A 16,668-nucleotide genomic window follows, 5' to 3' on the forward strand; every position below is an offset into this window, starting at 1 on the left:
GGTGTCCGCTTTCACCACTGCTGTTTGCACTCTGTATGGAACCCTTAGACGCTTGTATTAGACAGAAACCTGACATTACAGGCCTCCAGATTAAAAAAACGTATTATAAGATCACTCTTTTAGCGGATGATGTCTTGTTAACACTAACTAAGCCCTTAACCTCCCTTACTAACCTTTATGATATTCTCAGTCAGTTTTCTGCCATATCAGGATACAAATAAATATGGATAAGAGTGAATCTATGGCAATAGCATTGCTAAAGAAAAAATGAATTGAAATTAATTTTACATTCTCTGGGGTTAAGTCACACATCAAATATCTGGGAGTTAACCTTTCCACTCAGTTTACAGGACTTTATAAAATAAATTATTTACCCTTGTATAAAGAGATCCGCAGAGATATTGCTAAATGGAAGCTTCTTAACTTCTCATGGTATGGCAGAATATCTGCAATAAAAATGAATATCCTTCCGAAAATTATATACTTATTTAGGGCCTTACATATCCCAGTCCCAAAAAAGGACCTGAAAACACTACAATCAGAACTTATCCACTTCATCAATAACAGGAGGCATTCAAGATTCTCTTTTCAGATACTGATGAAACACAGACAGCTAGGAGGTATTGGAGTCCCTAATCTGATAGATTTTTACGATGCCTCTAGATTGGCCCAAACTGCGCTGATGGGGTCTACTAAAACAGATATAGTATGGACTGGTTTGGAATCGGATCTGGGAGATTTTAGTTCTCCAGACGATCTAATTTGGGACACCTCTTTACCTCAACATTTAGCTCACAATTATTCCCAAATTACCAATCACTCTGTAGGGCACTGGAAAACCTTACTGAAAAAGAAAAAAAGAATTCCAGATTTCTCTCTCAAGATGCGGCTCAAATATCTTATCCCGACTGAATATAGGAAACAACTAGACAAATAGGAAAATAAGGGACTCTACCGGGTGGGCGACATAACAAACCTCTAACTTTCACACAAACGCAGGATCGGCTGGCTCCAGACCCCCTTCGGTGGTATTTATATTTACAAATCACTTCCGCTCTGGGCAAATTCTTGCCCAACATACAGAACCAAATTAGTACCCCTTTGGAGAGAATCTGTAGTACCAACACCAGGCCGAAACACACCATCTCACAACGAACCTCTAACTTTCACACAAACGCAGGACCGGCTGGCTCCAGACCCCCTTCGGTGGTATTTACATTTACAAATCACTTCCGCTCTGGGCAAATTCTTGCCCAACATACAGAACCAAATTAGTACCCCTTTGGAGAGAATCTGTAGTACCAACACCAGGCCGAAACACACCATATCACAATTGTACATAGCACTACAGTCCACGATAAATGAAGAAAAGTCTTCTGTCATGCTCAAATGGGAGGCTGATACGGGTGTTGTTGTGGAGGTGCGGGAATGGCACAAACTACTTCACTCCTCTTGCAGAGGTTTGATTAACGCAGATTTAAGGGAAAATAGCTATAAGACCATCTTTCGGTGGTATTTAACCCCAATAAAAACATTCCACTTTACAGAGGTAAGGAACAGAAACTGCTACAGGGGATGCAATACAATAGGGACTTACGCACATATGTGGTGGGAGTGTCGCGAAGTCACTCAGATTTGGACAAACTTATCTACCTATCTTAGTACACTACTAGACGAGCAGATAACATTAACTATGTCCCAGGGGCTCTTGAATATGCCATTCCAAAACTTCCATAATCACATCAACACTTTTATTAGAATACTTTGCACTGTCACAAGAATATGTATTGCCAGACACTGGAGGGAAGGGACACCATCATGGCAGGAGATATTGGACAGATTTAGAATGACTCACCGGCTCCACGAAACCGCGGCACTAATCTTAGGGACTGTAGATACATATCATAAAATTTGGTTTTACTGGTTAATGCAGACTAGTTGACTAAGACTTCTACGACCTCACGCGGGATGATAGAGAGGCAGCTTGCTCATCTAGGGAAAAACTAACATGAATAAACACGGAAATGCCCTAGGAGACATCTCCTCCTCACTGATAACATTAGTTTACGCTATATCCATTAGCAATGACACACAAAATTAATTTTCAAGTGACCAATTGTTGTTCTTTTTCTTTATCACTTTTTGTTTTCTGTATTGTTCAATTTGTTTACTTGTTATTTGTTTTGATAGCCACATATAAGACATCTCTGTTAGATATTCTTCTTTTCTGTACGTCAGGTTAGGGGTTATATTATAGCACTTGACACAAGGTCACATCATGATGTATAATGTAACACTGTATGGACATTACAATCTTGTATCTAAACTCACAGATGCTTATAAAGCAAGGCACTGAAGACGGACAATTTGATAACGTTTACCAATTTTCTTAAGTATCTGATAACCCAATGATGTACTGAAATATTTATGTTCCTTAATATGTCATGTGATGTTCTTTCAATAAAAAATATTTTAACATAAAGGAACCTTCATTCTAGAAGAAGACTTTGATTAAAGAGGATGCTCCGCGCTGGATGTCTTGAAGATTAACCCGCTCCGTGCCGGATGAAGATAGAAGATGCCGTCTGGATGAAGACTTCTGCCCGTCTGGAGGGCCACTTCTGCCAGCTTGGATGAAGACTTCTCCCGGCTTCGTTGAGGACTTCTTGCCGCTTGGATGAAGACTTCTCCCGGCTTCGTTGAGGATGGATGTCCGGTCTTCAAAACTGTAAGTGGATCTTCAGGGGTTAGTGTTAGTTCTTTTTAAGGGTTTATTGGGTGGGTTTTATTTTTAGATTAGGGTTTGGGCACTTAAAAAAGAGATAAATGCCCTTTTAAGGGCAATGCCCATACAAATGCCCTTTTCAGGGCAATGGGAAGCTTAGGTTTTTTTAGTTAGGATTTTATTTGGGGGTTTGGTTGTGTGGGTGGTGGGTTTTACTGTTGGGGGTTGTTTGTATTTTTTTTTATTTGGGGGGGGTTTATTTTGATAGGGCTATTAGATTAGGTGTAATTAGTTTAAATATCTGATAATTTCCTTTTCATTTTGTGTCATTTAGTGTTTGTTTTTTTTTGTAATTTAGGTAATTGTATTTAATTTAGGTAATTGATTTAATTGTAGTGTAAGGTTAGGTGTTAGTGTAAGACAGGTTAGGTTTTATTTCACAGGTAAATTTGTATTTATTTTAGCTAGGTAGCTAGTAAATAGTTAACTATTTAGTAACTTTTCTACCTAGTTAAAATAAATACAAACTTGCCTGTGAAATAAAAATAAAACCTAAGCTAGATACAATGTAACTATTAGTAATATTGTAGCTAGCTTAGGGTTTATTTTACAGGTAAGTATTTAGTTTTAAATAGGTATTATTTAGTTATTAATAGTAGGGTTTTTTTAGATTTATTTAAATTACATTAAAGTTAGGGGGTGTTAGGGTTAGATTTAGGGTTAGGTTTAGGGGTTAATATGTTTACTATAGTGGTGGCGATGTCCGGAGCGGCAGATTAGGGGTTAATAAATGTAGGTAGGTGGCAGCAATGTTAGGGGCGGCAGATTAGGGGTTAATAATATTTAACTAGTGTTTGCAATGCGGGAGTGCGGCGGTTTAGGGGTTAATATGATTATTATAGTGGTGGCGATGTCGGGAGCGGCAGATTAGGGGTTAATAATTTTATTTTAGTGTTTGCGATGCGGGAGGGCCTCGGTTTAGGGGTTAATAGGTAGTTTATGGGTGTTAGTGTACTTTTTAACACTTTAGTTATGAGTTTTATGCTACAGCTTTGTAGCATAAAACTGATAACTACTGACTTTAGATTGCGTTACGAATCTTGCCGCTTCCAGAAAAAGCTTGTAATATCGGCGCTATGAAAGTCCCATTGAAAAAAGACTTTACGCAAATTGCGTAAGTTAATTTGCGTTATGGCCAAAAAAAGTGTGCGGTACAGCTTTTTTGACAAGACTCGTAATAGCAGCGGTAGTGAAAAAGCAGCGTTATAACCCATAACGCTGCTTTTTCACACATAACGCAAAACTCGTAATCTAGCCGAGTGAGAATGGAGAAAAAAGGAATAAGCTAAAGAGGAATCTGGTTGGGGGACATGGAATTCTGTCTCTGGCTTTAGTCTCAGATTTTTCTGGAAAATAAAGGCATTACCAATGGTTTTCATGCTATATCGGCATAAAACAAGCTTGGTTATACAACTGTGCAATATCTACAGTACAAACATATTTACCCAGTAGCTAGAACTGTATTCTTTGCCTTGAAACGATGTATGGAACCATCTTCCAGGCAAAGTGCAATCACCCCCCGGCATTCACCATTTTCCATCAACAGGTCCAAAGCAAAATATTCTATGAAGTAGCTGGTGTCGTATTTCAGAGACTACAAAACAAATATATCAAAATATGTAATGTTGCAAATGAATGGAAAAATGCAGCATAACATGCGGACTAAAGATTTACTATTAAGCAAGCACTGTATAAAAATTGTTGTTTATACCCTTTAGTTAATGAACAATGAGCAACCAGAGGCAGTAATCCCCCAATGTGTGCTCTAAACAGTGTGGATAAAAATCAATTTATTTATTTTTTTATTTGATTTTTATTATTTAAATCAGATTATTTTTTTTTTAAATAAAATGCTTTTTGAGGAAATATCTATCTAATTATTCATCCTGAAATAGGATTAGTTTTAAATGATGTAGCTTGAGGATGTATATTCATGGGTGTAATGTTTTTTTTCAATTCACAATGTCATGCTCTCCCACAGGTTTCTGTAAGATTATTTTGTGCATTTTTTCTATGTAGAAGATATTATCACATATTCTTGGTTTTGTAGTTCTCAAAACTGTGAATTTGTGCCTGTAGAAAAAGCATGGTTCTTCTTCACAGCAACAATGTTATAAAATAAACATAAACAGTTGGGAAATAAACCTTTTTCTTTTATGATTCAGATAGAGCATGCAATTTTAAACAACTTTCAGATTTACTTCTATTTTCAAATTTGCTTCATTCTCTTGGTATCCTTTGTTGAAGAAGCAGCTGCTGGGAGCTAGATGAATACAATGCGTGAGCAAATGACAAGAGGTATATATGTACAGCCACCAATGAGCAGCTAGTTTCCAGTAGTGAAGTGCTGCTCCTGAGCCTAGAACAAAGCAAATTAGATAATAGATGTACATTTAAAACTGCATGTTTTGTCTGAAGCTCAATGAGTAGATAGATGCTTGTTTGGAATGGAATAGATCTGCACAAGGACCTAAGTTTGAGGAGGGAGAGGCAAGCAGTAAAAATGAATGTGAAGCCTATACAGTTATTGTTTCAGTTATTAGCTATTTAAACAGTTATTATTAAGGTAATGATTATTTTTCTTCTTCCAATAAAGTACAGCTGAAAAGTTGACAGAATGATTAACCTAATAAACTGGCGATAGTTCACTTCCCAAATATTTCATAATTAATTCTATGTATTTCTAATGGTATATAACTAAATCAGTAATTTCTGATATAACTGAAAAAATATTATTCTAAAAATGAAACGTTTATGTAGAAATCCCTGATTTAAATCAGGTTTTACAGACTAGTGATTTAAAGCGTGATTAAAATAAAATTCACCCTGGCTCTAAATATAACTGTTTGTGCACAAACTAATTTAATTCCCATAATATGAATAAACACAGTAGGCAAGTAAGGTTTTTTGTTTTTTTTTTAAAGATTCAGGGTAATTTTCTAAACCCGACATGTTGAAAATATTCAGGTTTTGTGTGTTTTGCACATGTCACCTTTTTTCCTTAACACAAATGACTCAAAGTTCATCTTCTAAAACCTACATCCATTTTCTAACTCACTGTATAAGAACACTAAAACTTTTTAATTACAACATATGTCTGTTCTCTTACTATAGAACATATCAGTCAAGTATAAACATTTTAAAAACAATTGAATACAGTGTTTGCTGCAAATGTTTCTTCTGTTAAGTGTGATCAGTCCACTGGTCATCATTACTTGTGGGATATTATCTGCTCCCCTACAGGAAGTGCAAGAGGATTCACCCAGCAGAGTTGCTATATAGCTCCTCCCCTCTACGTCACCTCCAGTCATTCTCTTGCACCCAGCAACTAGATAGGTCGTGTGAGAGGACTATGGTGATTATACTTAGTTTTATATCTTCAATCAAAAGTTTGTTATTTTATAATAACACCGGAGTGTGTTATTACCTCTCTGGCAGAGTTTGAGGAAGAATCTACCAGAGTTTTGCTATGATTTTAGCCGGAGTAGTTAAGATCATATTGCTGTTCTCGGCCATCTGAGGAGTGAGGTAAACTTCAGATCAGGGGACAGCGGGCAGATGAATCTGCATAGAGGTATGTAGCAGTTTTTATTTTCTGACAATGGAATTGATGAGAAAATCCTGCCATACCGATATAATGTCATGTATGTATACTTTACACTTCAGTATTCTGGGAGAATGGTACTCTAGAATTACACTGTAAGAAAGACATAAAGCTGTTTAATAACTAGAGATTATGTTTAATGTTTTTGCTGGAATGTAAAATCGTTTTCATTTACTGAGGTACTGAGTGAATAAATGTTTGGGCACTATTTTTCCACTTGGCAGTTGCTTAAATCTGTTTTTTCTGTCAGTTTCTGTTCTCCCTCACTGCTGTGTGTGTGGGGGAGGGGCGCTTTTACTATGCATCAAATATTTCAGTCAGTATTCCCTGCATGATCCGGTTCATCTCTACAGAGCTCAGGGGTCTTCAAACTTATTTTGAGGGAGGTAATTTCTCTCAGCAGAGCTGTGAGAATTATAGTTTGACTGAGATAAAAACGTTTATTCTGTAATTTGTTTCCTGCTTTCAGAAATTGTTATCTTTGCTAATGGGATTAAACCTTTGCTAAAGTTGTGTTGTTTAATTGCTGAGGGGAACAATCCTTTGCTAAAACTGTATATTCTGACAAAGATTGATGCTATAACTTAATTATTTTAACTGTTATAATTTTTTTCTGTGCTTCTTAAAGGCACAGTTCGTTTTCATATTATTTGTAAATTACTTTGAAAAGTATTTTCAAGTTGCTGTTTATTTGCTAGTGTGTTAAACATGTCTGATTCAGAGGAATATCTCTGTGCTATATGTGTTAATGCCAAAGTGGAGCCCAATAGAAATTTATGTACTAAATGTATTGATGCTACTTTAAAAAACAGTCAATCTGTACAAATTGAACATATTTCACCAAACAACGAGGGGAGAGTTATGCCGACTAACTCGCCTCACGTGTCAGTACCTGCATCTCCCGCTCAGGAGGTGCGTGATATTGTAGCGCCGAGTACATCTGGGCGGCCATTACAAATCACATTACAAGATATGGCTACTGTTATGACTGAAGTTTTGGCTAAACTACCAGAACTAAGAGGTAAACGTGATCACTCTGGGGTGAGAACAGAGTGCGCTGATAATGCAAGGGCCATGTCTGATACTGCGTCACAGTTTGCAGAACGTGAAGACGGAGAGCTTCATTCTGTGGGTGACGGTTCTGATCCAAATAAACTGGACTCAGACATTTCAAATTTTAAATTTAAGCTTGAGAACCTCCGTGTGTTACTAGGGGAGGTATTAGCGGCTCTGAATGATTGTAACACAGTTGCAATCCCAGAGAAAATGTGTAGGTTGGATAAATATTTTGCGGTACCGACGAGTACTGACGTTTTTCCTATACCTAAGAGACTTACTGACATTGTTACTAAGGAGTGGGATAGACCCGGTGTGCCTTTCTCACCCCCTCCTATATTCAGAAAGATGTTTCCAATAGACGCCGCCACACGGGACTTATGGCAAATGGTCCCTAAGGTGGAGGGAGCAGTTTCTACTTTAGCTAAGCGTACCACTATCCCAGTGGAGGATAGCTGTGCTTTTTCAGATCCAATGGATAAAAAATTAGAGGGTTACCTTAAGAAAATGTTTGTTCAACAAGGGTTTATATTGCAACCTCTTGCATGTATTGCGCCTGTCACGGCTGCAGCAGCATTTTGGTTTGAGTCTCTGGAAGAGACACTTCAATCATCCACACTAGATGACATCACACACAAACTTAAATTTCTTAAGTTAGCTAATTCATTTATTTCAGATGCCGTAGTACATTTAACTAAACTTGCGGCTAAAAATTCAGGATTCGCCATTCAGGCACGCAGAGCTCTGTGGCTGAAATCCTGGTCAGCTGATGTTACGTCTAAATCTAAATTGCTTAATATTCCTTTCAAAGGGCAGACCTTATTCGGGCCCGGCTTGAAAGAGATTATTGCTGACATTACAGGAGGTAAAGGTCATGCCCTGCCTCAGGACAAGGCCAAAGCCAAGGCTAGACAGTCCAATTTTCGTTCCTTTCGTAATTTCAAAGCAGGAGCAGCATCAACTTCCTCTGCACCAAAACAGGAAGGAGCTGTTGCTCGCTACAGACAAGGCTGGAAACCTAACCAGTCCTGGAACAGGGGCAAACAGGCCAGAAAACCTGCTGCTGCCCCTAAGACAGCATGAATTGAGGGCCCCCGATCCGGGACCGGATCTAGTGGGGGGCAGACTTTCCCTCTTCGCCCAGGCTTGGGCAAGAGATGTTCAGGATCCCTGGGCGTTAGAGATCATATCTCAGGGATACCTTCTGGACTTCAAATCCTCTCCCCCAAGAGGGAGATTTCATCTGTCAAGGTTGTCAACAAACCTAACAAAGAAGGAAGCGTTTCTACGCTGCGTACAAGATCTTTTATTAATGGGAGTGATCCATCCAGTTCCGCGGTTGGAACAAGGACAAGGGTTTTACTCAAATCTGTTTGTAGTTCCCAAAAAAGAGGGAACCTTCAGGCCAATCTTGGATTTAAAGATCCTAAACAAATTCCTAAGAGTTCCATCGTTCAAAATGGAGACTATTCGGACAATTTTACCCATGATCCAAAAGGGTCAGTACATGACCACAGTGGATTTAAAGGATGCTTACCTTCACATACCGATTCACAAAAGCCATTACCGGTATCTAAGGTTTGCCTTTTTAGACAGGCATTACCAGTTTGTAGCTCTTCCATTCGGACTGGCTACGGCTCCAAGAATCTTCACAAAGGTTCTGGGCACTCTTCTGGCGGTACTAAGACCGCGAGGAATTTCAGTAGCTCCGTACTTAGACGACATACTGATACAAGCTTCAAGCCTTCAAACTGCCAAATCTCATACAGAGATAGTACTGGCATTTCTAAGGTCGCATGGATGGAAAGTGAACGAAAAGAAAAGTTCTCTCTTTCCACTCACAAGAGTTCCCTTCCTGGGGACTCTGATAGATTCTGTAGAAATGAAGATTTACCTGACAGAGGACAGGTTAACAAAACTTCAAAGTGCATGCCGTGTCCTTCATTCTATTCAACACCCGTCAGTAGCTCAATGCATGGAGGTAATCGGACTAATGGTAGCAGCAATGGACATAGTTCCTTTTGCACGCCTACATCTCAGACCACTGCAACTGTGCATGCTAAGTCAGTGGAATGGGGATTACTCAGATTTGTCCCCCACTCTAAATCTGAATCAAGAGACCAGAAATTCTCTTCTATGGTGGCTTTATCGGCCACATCTGGCCAGGGGAATGCCATTCAGCAGGCCAGACTGGTCAATTGTAACAACAGACGCCAGCCTACTAGGTTGGGGCGCTGTCTGGAATTCTCTGAAGGCTCAGGGACTATGGAATCAGGAGGAGAGTCTTCTTCCAATAAACATTCTGGAATTGAGAGCAGTCCTCAATGCTCTTCTGGCTTGACCCCAGTTAACAACTCGGGGGTTCATCAGGTTCCAGTCGGACAACATCACGACTGTAGCTTATATCAACCATCAGGGAGGGACAAGAAGCTCCCTAGCAATGATGGAAGTATCGAAGATAATTCGCTGGGCAGAGTCTCACTCTTGCTACCTGTCTGCAATCCACATCCCGGGAGTGGAGAACTGGGAGGCGGATTTCTTAAGTCGTCAGACTTTTCATCCGGGGGAGTGGGAACTTCATCCAGAGGTCTTTGCCCAAATACTTCGACGTTGGGGCAAACCAGAGATAGATCTCATGGCGTCTCGACAGAACGCCAAGCTTCCGCGCTACGGGTCCAGATCCAGGGATCCGGGAGCGGTCCTGATAGATGCCTTGACAGCACCATGGACCTTCAGGATGGCTTATGTGTTTCCACCTTTCCCGATGCTCCCTCGATTGATTGCCAGAATCAAACAGGAGAAAGCATCAGTGATTCTAATAGCGCCTGCATGGCCACGCAGGACTTGGTATACAGATCTGGTGGACATGTCATTCTGTCCACCTTGGTCGTTACCTCTGAAACAGGACCTTCTGATTCAGGGTCCTTTCAAACATCAAAATCTAACTTCTCTGAAGCTGACTGCTTGGAAATTGAACGCTTGATCTTATCAAAGCGTGGTTTTTCTGAGTCAGTTATTGATACCTTAATACAGGCTAGGAAGCCTGTTACCAGAAAGATTTACCATAAAATATGGCGTAAATACCTATATTGGTGCGAATCCAAAGGTTACTCTTGGAGTAAGGTTAGGATTCCTAGGATATTGTCTTTTCTACAAGAAGGTTTAGAAAAGGGGTTATCCGCTAGTTCCTTAAAGGGACAGATCTCAGCTCTGTCCATTCTGTTACACAAGCGTCTGTCAGAAGTTCCAGACGTTCAGGCTTTTTGTCAGGCTTTGGCCAGGATTAAACCTGTGTTTAAAGCTGTGGCTCCACCATGGAGTTTAAACCTTGTTCTTAACGTTTTACAGGGTGTTCCGTTTGAACCCCTTCATTCCATTGTTATAAAGTTGTTATCTTGGAAAGTTCTATTTTTAATGGCTATTTCCTCGGCTCGAAGAGTCTCTGAGTTATCAGCCTTACATTGTGATTCTCCTTATTTGATTTTTCACTCGGATAAGGTAGTTCTGCGTACTAAACCTGGGTTCTTACCTAAGGTAGTCACTAACAGGAATATCAATCAGGAGATTGTTGTTCCATCCTTGTGCCCAAATCCTTCTTCGAGGAAGGAACGTCTTTTGCACAATCTGGATGTAGTTCGTGCCCTTAAATTTTATTTACAGGCAACTAAAGATTTTCGACAAACGTCTTCCCTGTTTGTCGTTTACTCTGGTCAGAGGAGAGGTCAAAAAGCTTCTGCTACCTCTCTCTCTTTTTGGCTTCGTAGCATAATTCGTTTAGCTTATGAGACTGCTGGACAGCAGCCTCCTGAAAGAATTACAGCTCATTCCACTAGAGCTGTGGCTTCCACTTGGGCCTTTAAGAATGAGGCCTCTGTTGAACAGATTTGCAAGGCTGCAACTTGGTCTTCGCTTCATACTTTTTCCAAATTTTACAAATTTGACACTTTTGCTTCCTCGGAGGCTATTTTGGGAGAAAGGTTCTTCAGGCAGTGGTTCCTTCTGTATAAAGAGCCTGCCTATCCCTCCAGTCATCCGTGTACTTTTGCTTTGGTATTGGTATCCCACAAGTAATGATGACCCGTGGACTGATCACACTTAACAGAAGAAAACATAATTTATGCTTACCTGATAAATTCCTTTCTTCTGTAGTGTGATCAGTCCACGGCCCGCCCTGTTTTTTTAAGGCAGGTAAATATTTTTTAAATTATACTCCAGTCACCACTACACCCTTGGCTTCTCCTTTCTCGTTGGTCCTTGGTCGAATGACTGGAGGTGACGTAGAGGGGAGGAGCTATATAGCAACTCTGCTGGGTGAATCCTCTTGCACTTCCTGTAGGGGAGCAGATAATATCCCACAAGTAATGATGACCCGTGGACTGATCACACTACAGAAGAAAGGAATTTATCAGGTAAGCATAAATTATGTTTTTTCAATAGCTACATTTATCCCAGCTACTTGCCTTATTTGGAGGAGCCAACATGGTCTTGTTACTAGAGTAGATAAGGCTAGCTGTGGTCGTTATATTAGTGAAAACTGTATTGATTTGTATTTTTTAACTAATCATCTATGCTGAGGCCATTTAGCAACTTATATGTAGCAGGGCTAGTCTTAATAAGTCTGTGGTGTGCATTTCCAGTTCTGATATTTAAAAATCCACAATAGTCAGTGTTAAAAGAACAGTAAAGTCAAAATTAAACTTTCATGATTCTGACAGCATGCAATTTGAAACAACTTTACAATATATAACTGTTATTAAATTTGCTTTCTTCATTGGTATCCTTTGTTGAAAAGTATACCTCTGTAGGCTCAGGAGCTGTAATGCACCACTGGGAGCTAAATGGTGATTGGTGGCTGCAAGTATATGCCTCTTGTCATTGGCTGAATCTAGCTACCACTAGTGCATTACTGCTCCTGAGCCTACTCTTCAACAAAGGATATCAAGTGAACAAAGCAAATTTGATAATGGAAGTCAACTGGAAAGTTGTTTAAAAACTGCATGCTCTGTCTGAATCACAAACCTTAATTTTAACTTTACTGTCCCTTTGAATTTACATGAAAAGGAAGCATACAAACATTGTGAAAATATACTACAAAATTGTTTTACTACATAAAATAAAACATTTTATATTAATCTATGTGTACAGTCCCTTAAACTGTTCAGAAATTGTCTTACTGCTACAAAAAATAATGGTAATGAGCTGATTATCCTTTAACATGTATTCTTACCCTCCCATATAAAGTATGCAGCATTGAATGTCCAGTCCGGTCTGCCACACAGCATGTACGATGAGCCTGCCCACCTTTTCCATACTTGAGGCTCTGCCCTGCAAAAGCTCTTTGATAGATCTTCCCACTATCTGTTCTGCTGAAAGGCACCCCATAGTTTTCCAGCTATGCCATAAAAAAAGAGAGATACCAGCAGTTATAATTAGAGACTATTACATTAAAAGGGACTTCTTAAACTATGCTGTCAAATTACTAATGATGCATAGGTCAGAGGTTTTTAGCCAGAGTACCATAACAGATTGGCATTATCTGAGAATATTCTGTGTGGTAATAAAAAAGATTTAGAGCCCATCAAAAAAACTCACAGCTTTCATCATTAAAATTGTTCATAAACTGGTTATAAAATATCTCTCTAATGTGGATGTGTTTGTTACCTGATTATCATGTAAACGTGACAATTATAAGCTTTGCAGTAACTGGATACTGTACTTAGAATGTGAAATAAAAGCTGTTTATATTTAACTTAAAACTAATATAGCTGTGTCAGTTGTGTACTTGCTGATATGGCTCATTAGTTCTTAGGTTTAAATGCTCATGGTCAGTCAAATAAGCATTATCAGGATTTGTTTGAAGATTACATTTAAACAACTTGTATTACACTTTTTTTTCCAGGTAAAAAATTGTTTAAATGTTGCTGTTGATGAATGATTTTCAGTACAGTTTCCTTTTAAGTAATTCATTTTATGCACTGATTTTTTTAAGAGGTCATATCACTTAAAGGTTTGGAAACCTTTGTTATACCAAAAATACCAATTGAGTTATTGGGGCATATTTATCAAGCTCCGTATGGAGCTTGATGCCCCGTGTTTCCGGCGAGCCAAACAGAAGTTATGGAGCAGCGGTCTAAAGACTAACTTGTCCGCCTGCTCTGAGGCGGCAGACAGAAATCAACCCGATCGAATACGATCGGGTTGATTGACACCCCCTGCTAGCGACGGGATCTGCAGGGGGCGGCATTGCAGATTATGGGGCCTATCTATCAAGCTCCGAATGGAGCTTGAGGCCCCGTGTTTCTGGCGAGCCTGCTCTGATGAGGCGGACAGGAATCGCCGGAATTCAACCCGATCGAATACGATCGGGTTGATTGACACCCCCTTGCTGGTGGCCGATTGGCCGCGAGTCTGCAGGGGGAGGCGTTGCACCAACAGCTCTTGTAAGCTGCTGGTGCAATGCTGAATACGGAGAGCGTATTGCTCTCCGCATTCATCGATGTCTGTCGGACCTGATCCGCACTGTCGGATCAGGTCCGACAGACATATGATAAATAGGCTCAATGTCTATGCAACATATAAAAGGTGATTTTTACACGCTACTTGCATAAAAACACAATTTATGCATACCTGATAAATTTATTTCTCTTGTGGTGTATCCAGTCCACGGATCATCCATTACTTGTGGGATATTCTCATTCCCAACAGGAAGTTGCAAGAGGACACCCACAGCAGAGCTGTTATATAGCTCCCACCCTCACTACCATATCCAGTCATTCGACCGAAAACAAGCAGAGAAAGGAGAAACCATAGGGTGCAGTGGTGACTGTAGTTTAAATTTAAAATTACCTGCCTTAAAATGACAGGGCGGGCCGTACACTGGATACACCACAAGACAAATAAATTTATCAGGTAAGCATAAATTGTGTTTTCTCTTGTAAGGTGTATCCAGTCCACAGATCATCCATTACTTGTGGGATACCAATACCAAAGCTAAAGTACACGGATGAAGGGAGGGACAAAGCAGGTACTTAAACGGAAGGTACCACTGCCTGTAAAACCTTTCTCCCAAAAATAGCCTCCGAAGAAGCAAAAGTATCAAATTTGTAAAATTTTGAAAAAGTATGAAGCGAAGACCAAGTCGCCGCCTTGCAAATCTGTTCAACAGACGCCTCATTTTTAAAGACCCAAGTGGAAGCCACAGCTCTAGTAGAATGAGCTGTAATCCTTTCAGGAGGCTGCTGCCCAGCAGTCTCATAGGCTAAGCGTATTATGCTTCTTAGCCAAAAAGAAAGAGAGGTTGCCGAAGCCTTTTGACCTCTCCTCTGTCCAGAGTAGACCACAAACAAAGAAGATGTTTGACGAAAATCTTTAGTAGCTTGTAAGTAAAACTTTAAAGCACGAACCACGTCCAGATTATGTAATAGACGTTCCTTCTTCGAAGAAGGATTAGGACACAAGGATGGAACAACAATCTCTTGATTGATATTCTTGTTAGATACCACCTTAGGTAAAAACCCAGGTTTGGTACACAGGACTACCTTATCAGAATGAAAAATCAGATAAGGAGAATCACATTGTAAGGCAGATAACTCGGAGACTCTACAAGCCGAGGAAATAGCTACCAAAAAAAGGACTTTCCAAGATAAAAGTTTGATATCTATGGAATGAAGAGGTTCAAACTGAACTCCTTGAAGAACCTTAAGAACCAAATTTAAGCTCCATGGTGGAGCAACAGGTTTAAACACAGGCTTGATTCTGACTAAAGCCTGACAAAATGCCTGAACGTCTGCCAGACGCTTGTGTAAAAGAATAGACAGAGCAGAAATCTGTCCCTTTAAGGAACTAGCTGACAAACCTTTTTCCAAGCCTTCTTGGAGAAAAGATAATATCCTAGGAATCCTGACCTTACTCCATGAGTAACCCTTGGATTCACACCAATAAAGATATTTACGCCATATTTTATGGTAAATTTTCCTGGTGACAGGCTTTCGTGCCTGTATTAAGGTATTAATGACTGACTCGGAGAAGCCGCGCTTTGATAAAATCAAGCGTTCAATCTCCATGCAGTCAGTCTCAGAGAAATTAGATTTGGATGGTGGAAAGGACCCTGAAGTAGAAGGTCCTGTCTCAGAGGCAGAGTCCATGGTGGAAAGGATGACATGTCCACTAGATCTGCATACCAGGTCCTGCGTGGCCACGCAGGCGCTATTAAAATCACTGATGCTCTCTCCTGCTTGATCTTGGCAATCAGTCGAGGGAGCAAAGGAAACGGTGGAAACACATAAGCCAGGTTGAAAGACCAGGGCGCTGCCAGAGCATCTATCAGTGTCGCCCTGGGGTCCCTGGACCTGGATCCGTAACAAGGAAGCTTGGCGTTCTGTCGAGACGCCATGAGATCCAGTTCTGGTTTGCCCCAGCGATGAATCACTTGTGCAAACATGGAGTTCCCACTCCCCCGGATGAAAAGTCTGTCGACTTAGAAAATCCGCCTCCCAGTTCTCTACACCTGGGATATGGATAGCCGATAGGTGGCAGGAGTGAATCTCCGCCCAGCGAATTATCTTTGAGACTTCTAACATCGCTTGGGAACTTCTTGTTCCCCCTTGATGGTTGATGTAAGCCACAGTCGTGATGTTGTCCGACTGAAATCTGATGTACCTCAGAGTTGCTAACTGAGGCCAAGCCTGAAGAGCATTGAATATCGCTCTTAGTTCCAGAATATTTATTGGAAGGAGAGACTCCTCCTGAGTCCACGATCCCTGAGCCTTCAGGGAGTTCCAGACTGCACCCCAACCTAGAAGGCTGGCATCTGTTGTTACAATTGTCCAATCTGGCCTGCGAAAGGTCATACCTTTGGACAGATGGACCCGAGATAGCCACCAGAGTAGAGAATCCCTGGTCTCTTGGTCCAGATTCAGTTGAGGGGACAAATCTGTGTAATCCCCGTTCCACTGACTGAGCATGCATAGTTGCAGCGGTCTGAGATGTAAGCGTGCAAACGGCACTATGTCCATTGCCGCTACCATTAAGCCGATTACTTCCATACACTGAGCCACCGAAGGGTGCGGAATGGAATGAAGAACCCGGCAGGAATTTAGAAGCTTTGATAACCTGGACTCCGTCAGGTAAATTTTCATTTCTACAGAATCTATCAGAGTCCCTAGAAAGGAAACTCTTGTGAGTGGGGACAGAGAACTCTTTTCCTCGTTCACTTTCCACCCAT

At 40.4% G+C, this 16,668-nt stretch overlaps 1 protein-coding gene across 1 annotated transcript in view; it reads right to left on the minus strand.

Moving 5' to 3' along the window:
* The window catches only part of LOC128660601 (succinate dehydrogenase [ubiquinone] flavoprotein subunit B, mitochondrial), a 412,312-nt gene that overhangs the window by 297,400 nt on the left and 98,244 nt on the right, over positions 1–16,668 (minus strand). Inside the window, exons 5-6 of the mRNA XM_053714527.1 lie at positions 12,673–12,837; positions 4,231–4,379 (exon numbers count right to left, since the gene is read on the minus strand). Coding sequence (XP_053570502.1) covers positions 4,231–4,379; positions 12,673–12,837 — 314 coding nt within the window. The remainder of the gene's footprint in view (positions 1–4,230; positions 4,380–12,672; positions 12,838–16,668) is intronic.

The sequence above is a fragment of the Bombina bombina genome, chromosome 5, assembly GCF_027579735.1.
Source record: "Bombina bombina isolate aBomBom1 chromosome 5, aBomBom1.pri, whole genome shotgun sequence".
NCBI lineage: Eukaryota > Metazoa > Chordata > Amphibia > Anura > Bombinatoridae > Bombina > Bombina bombina.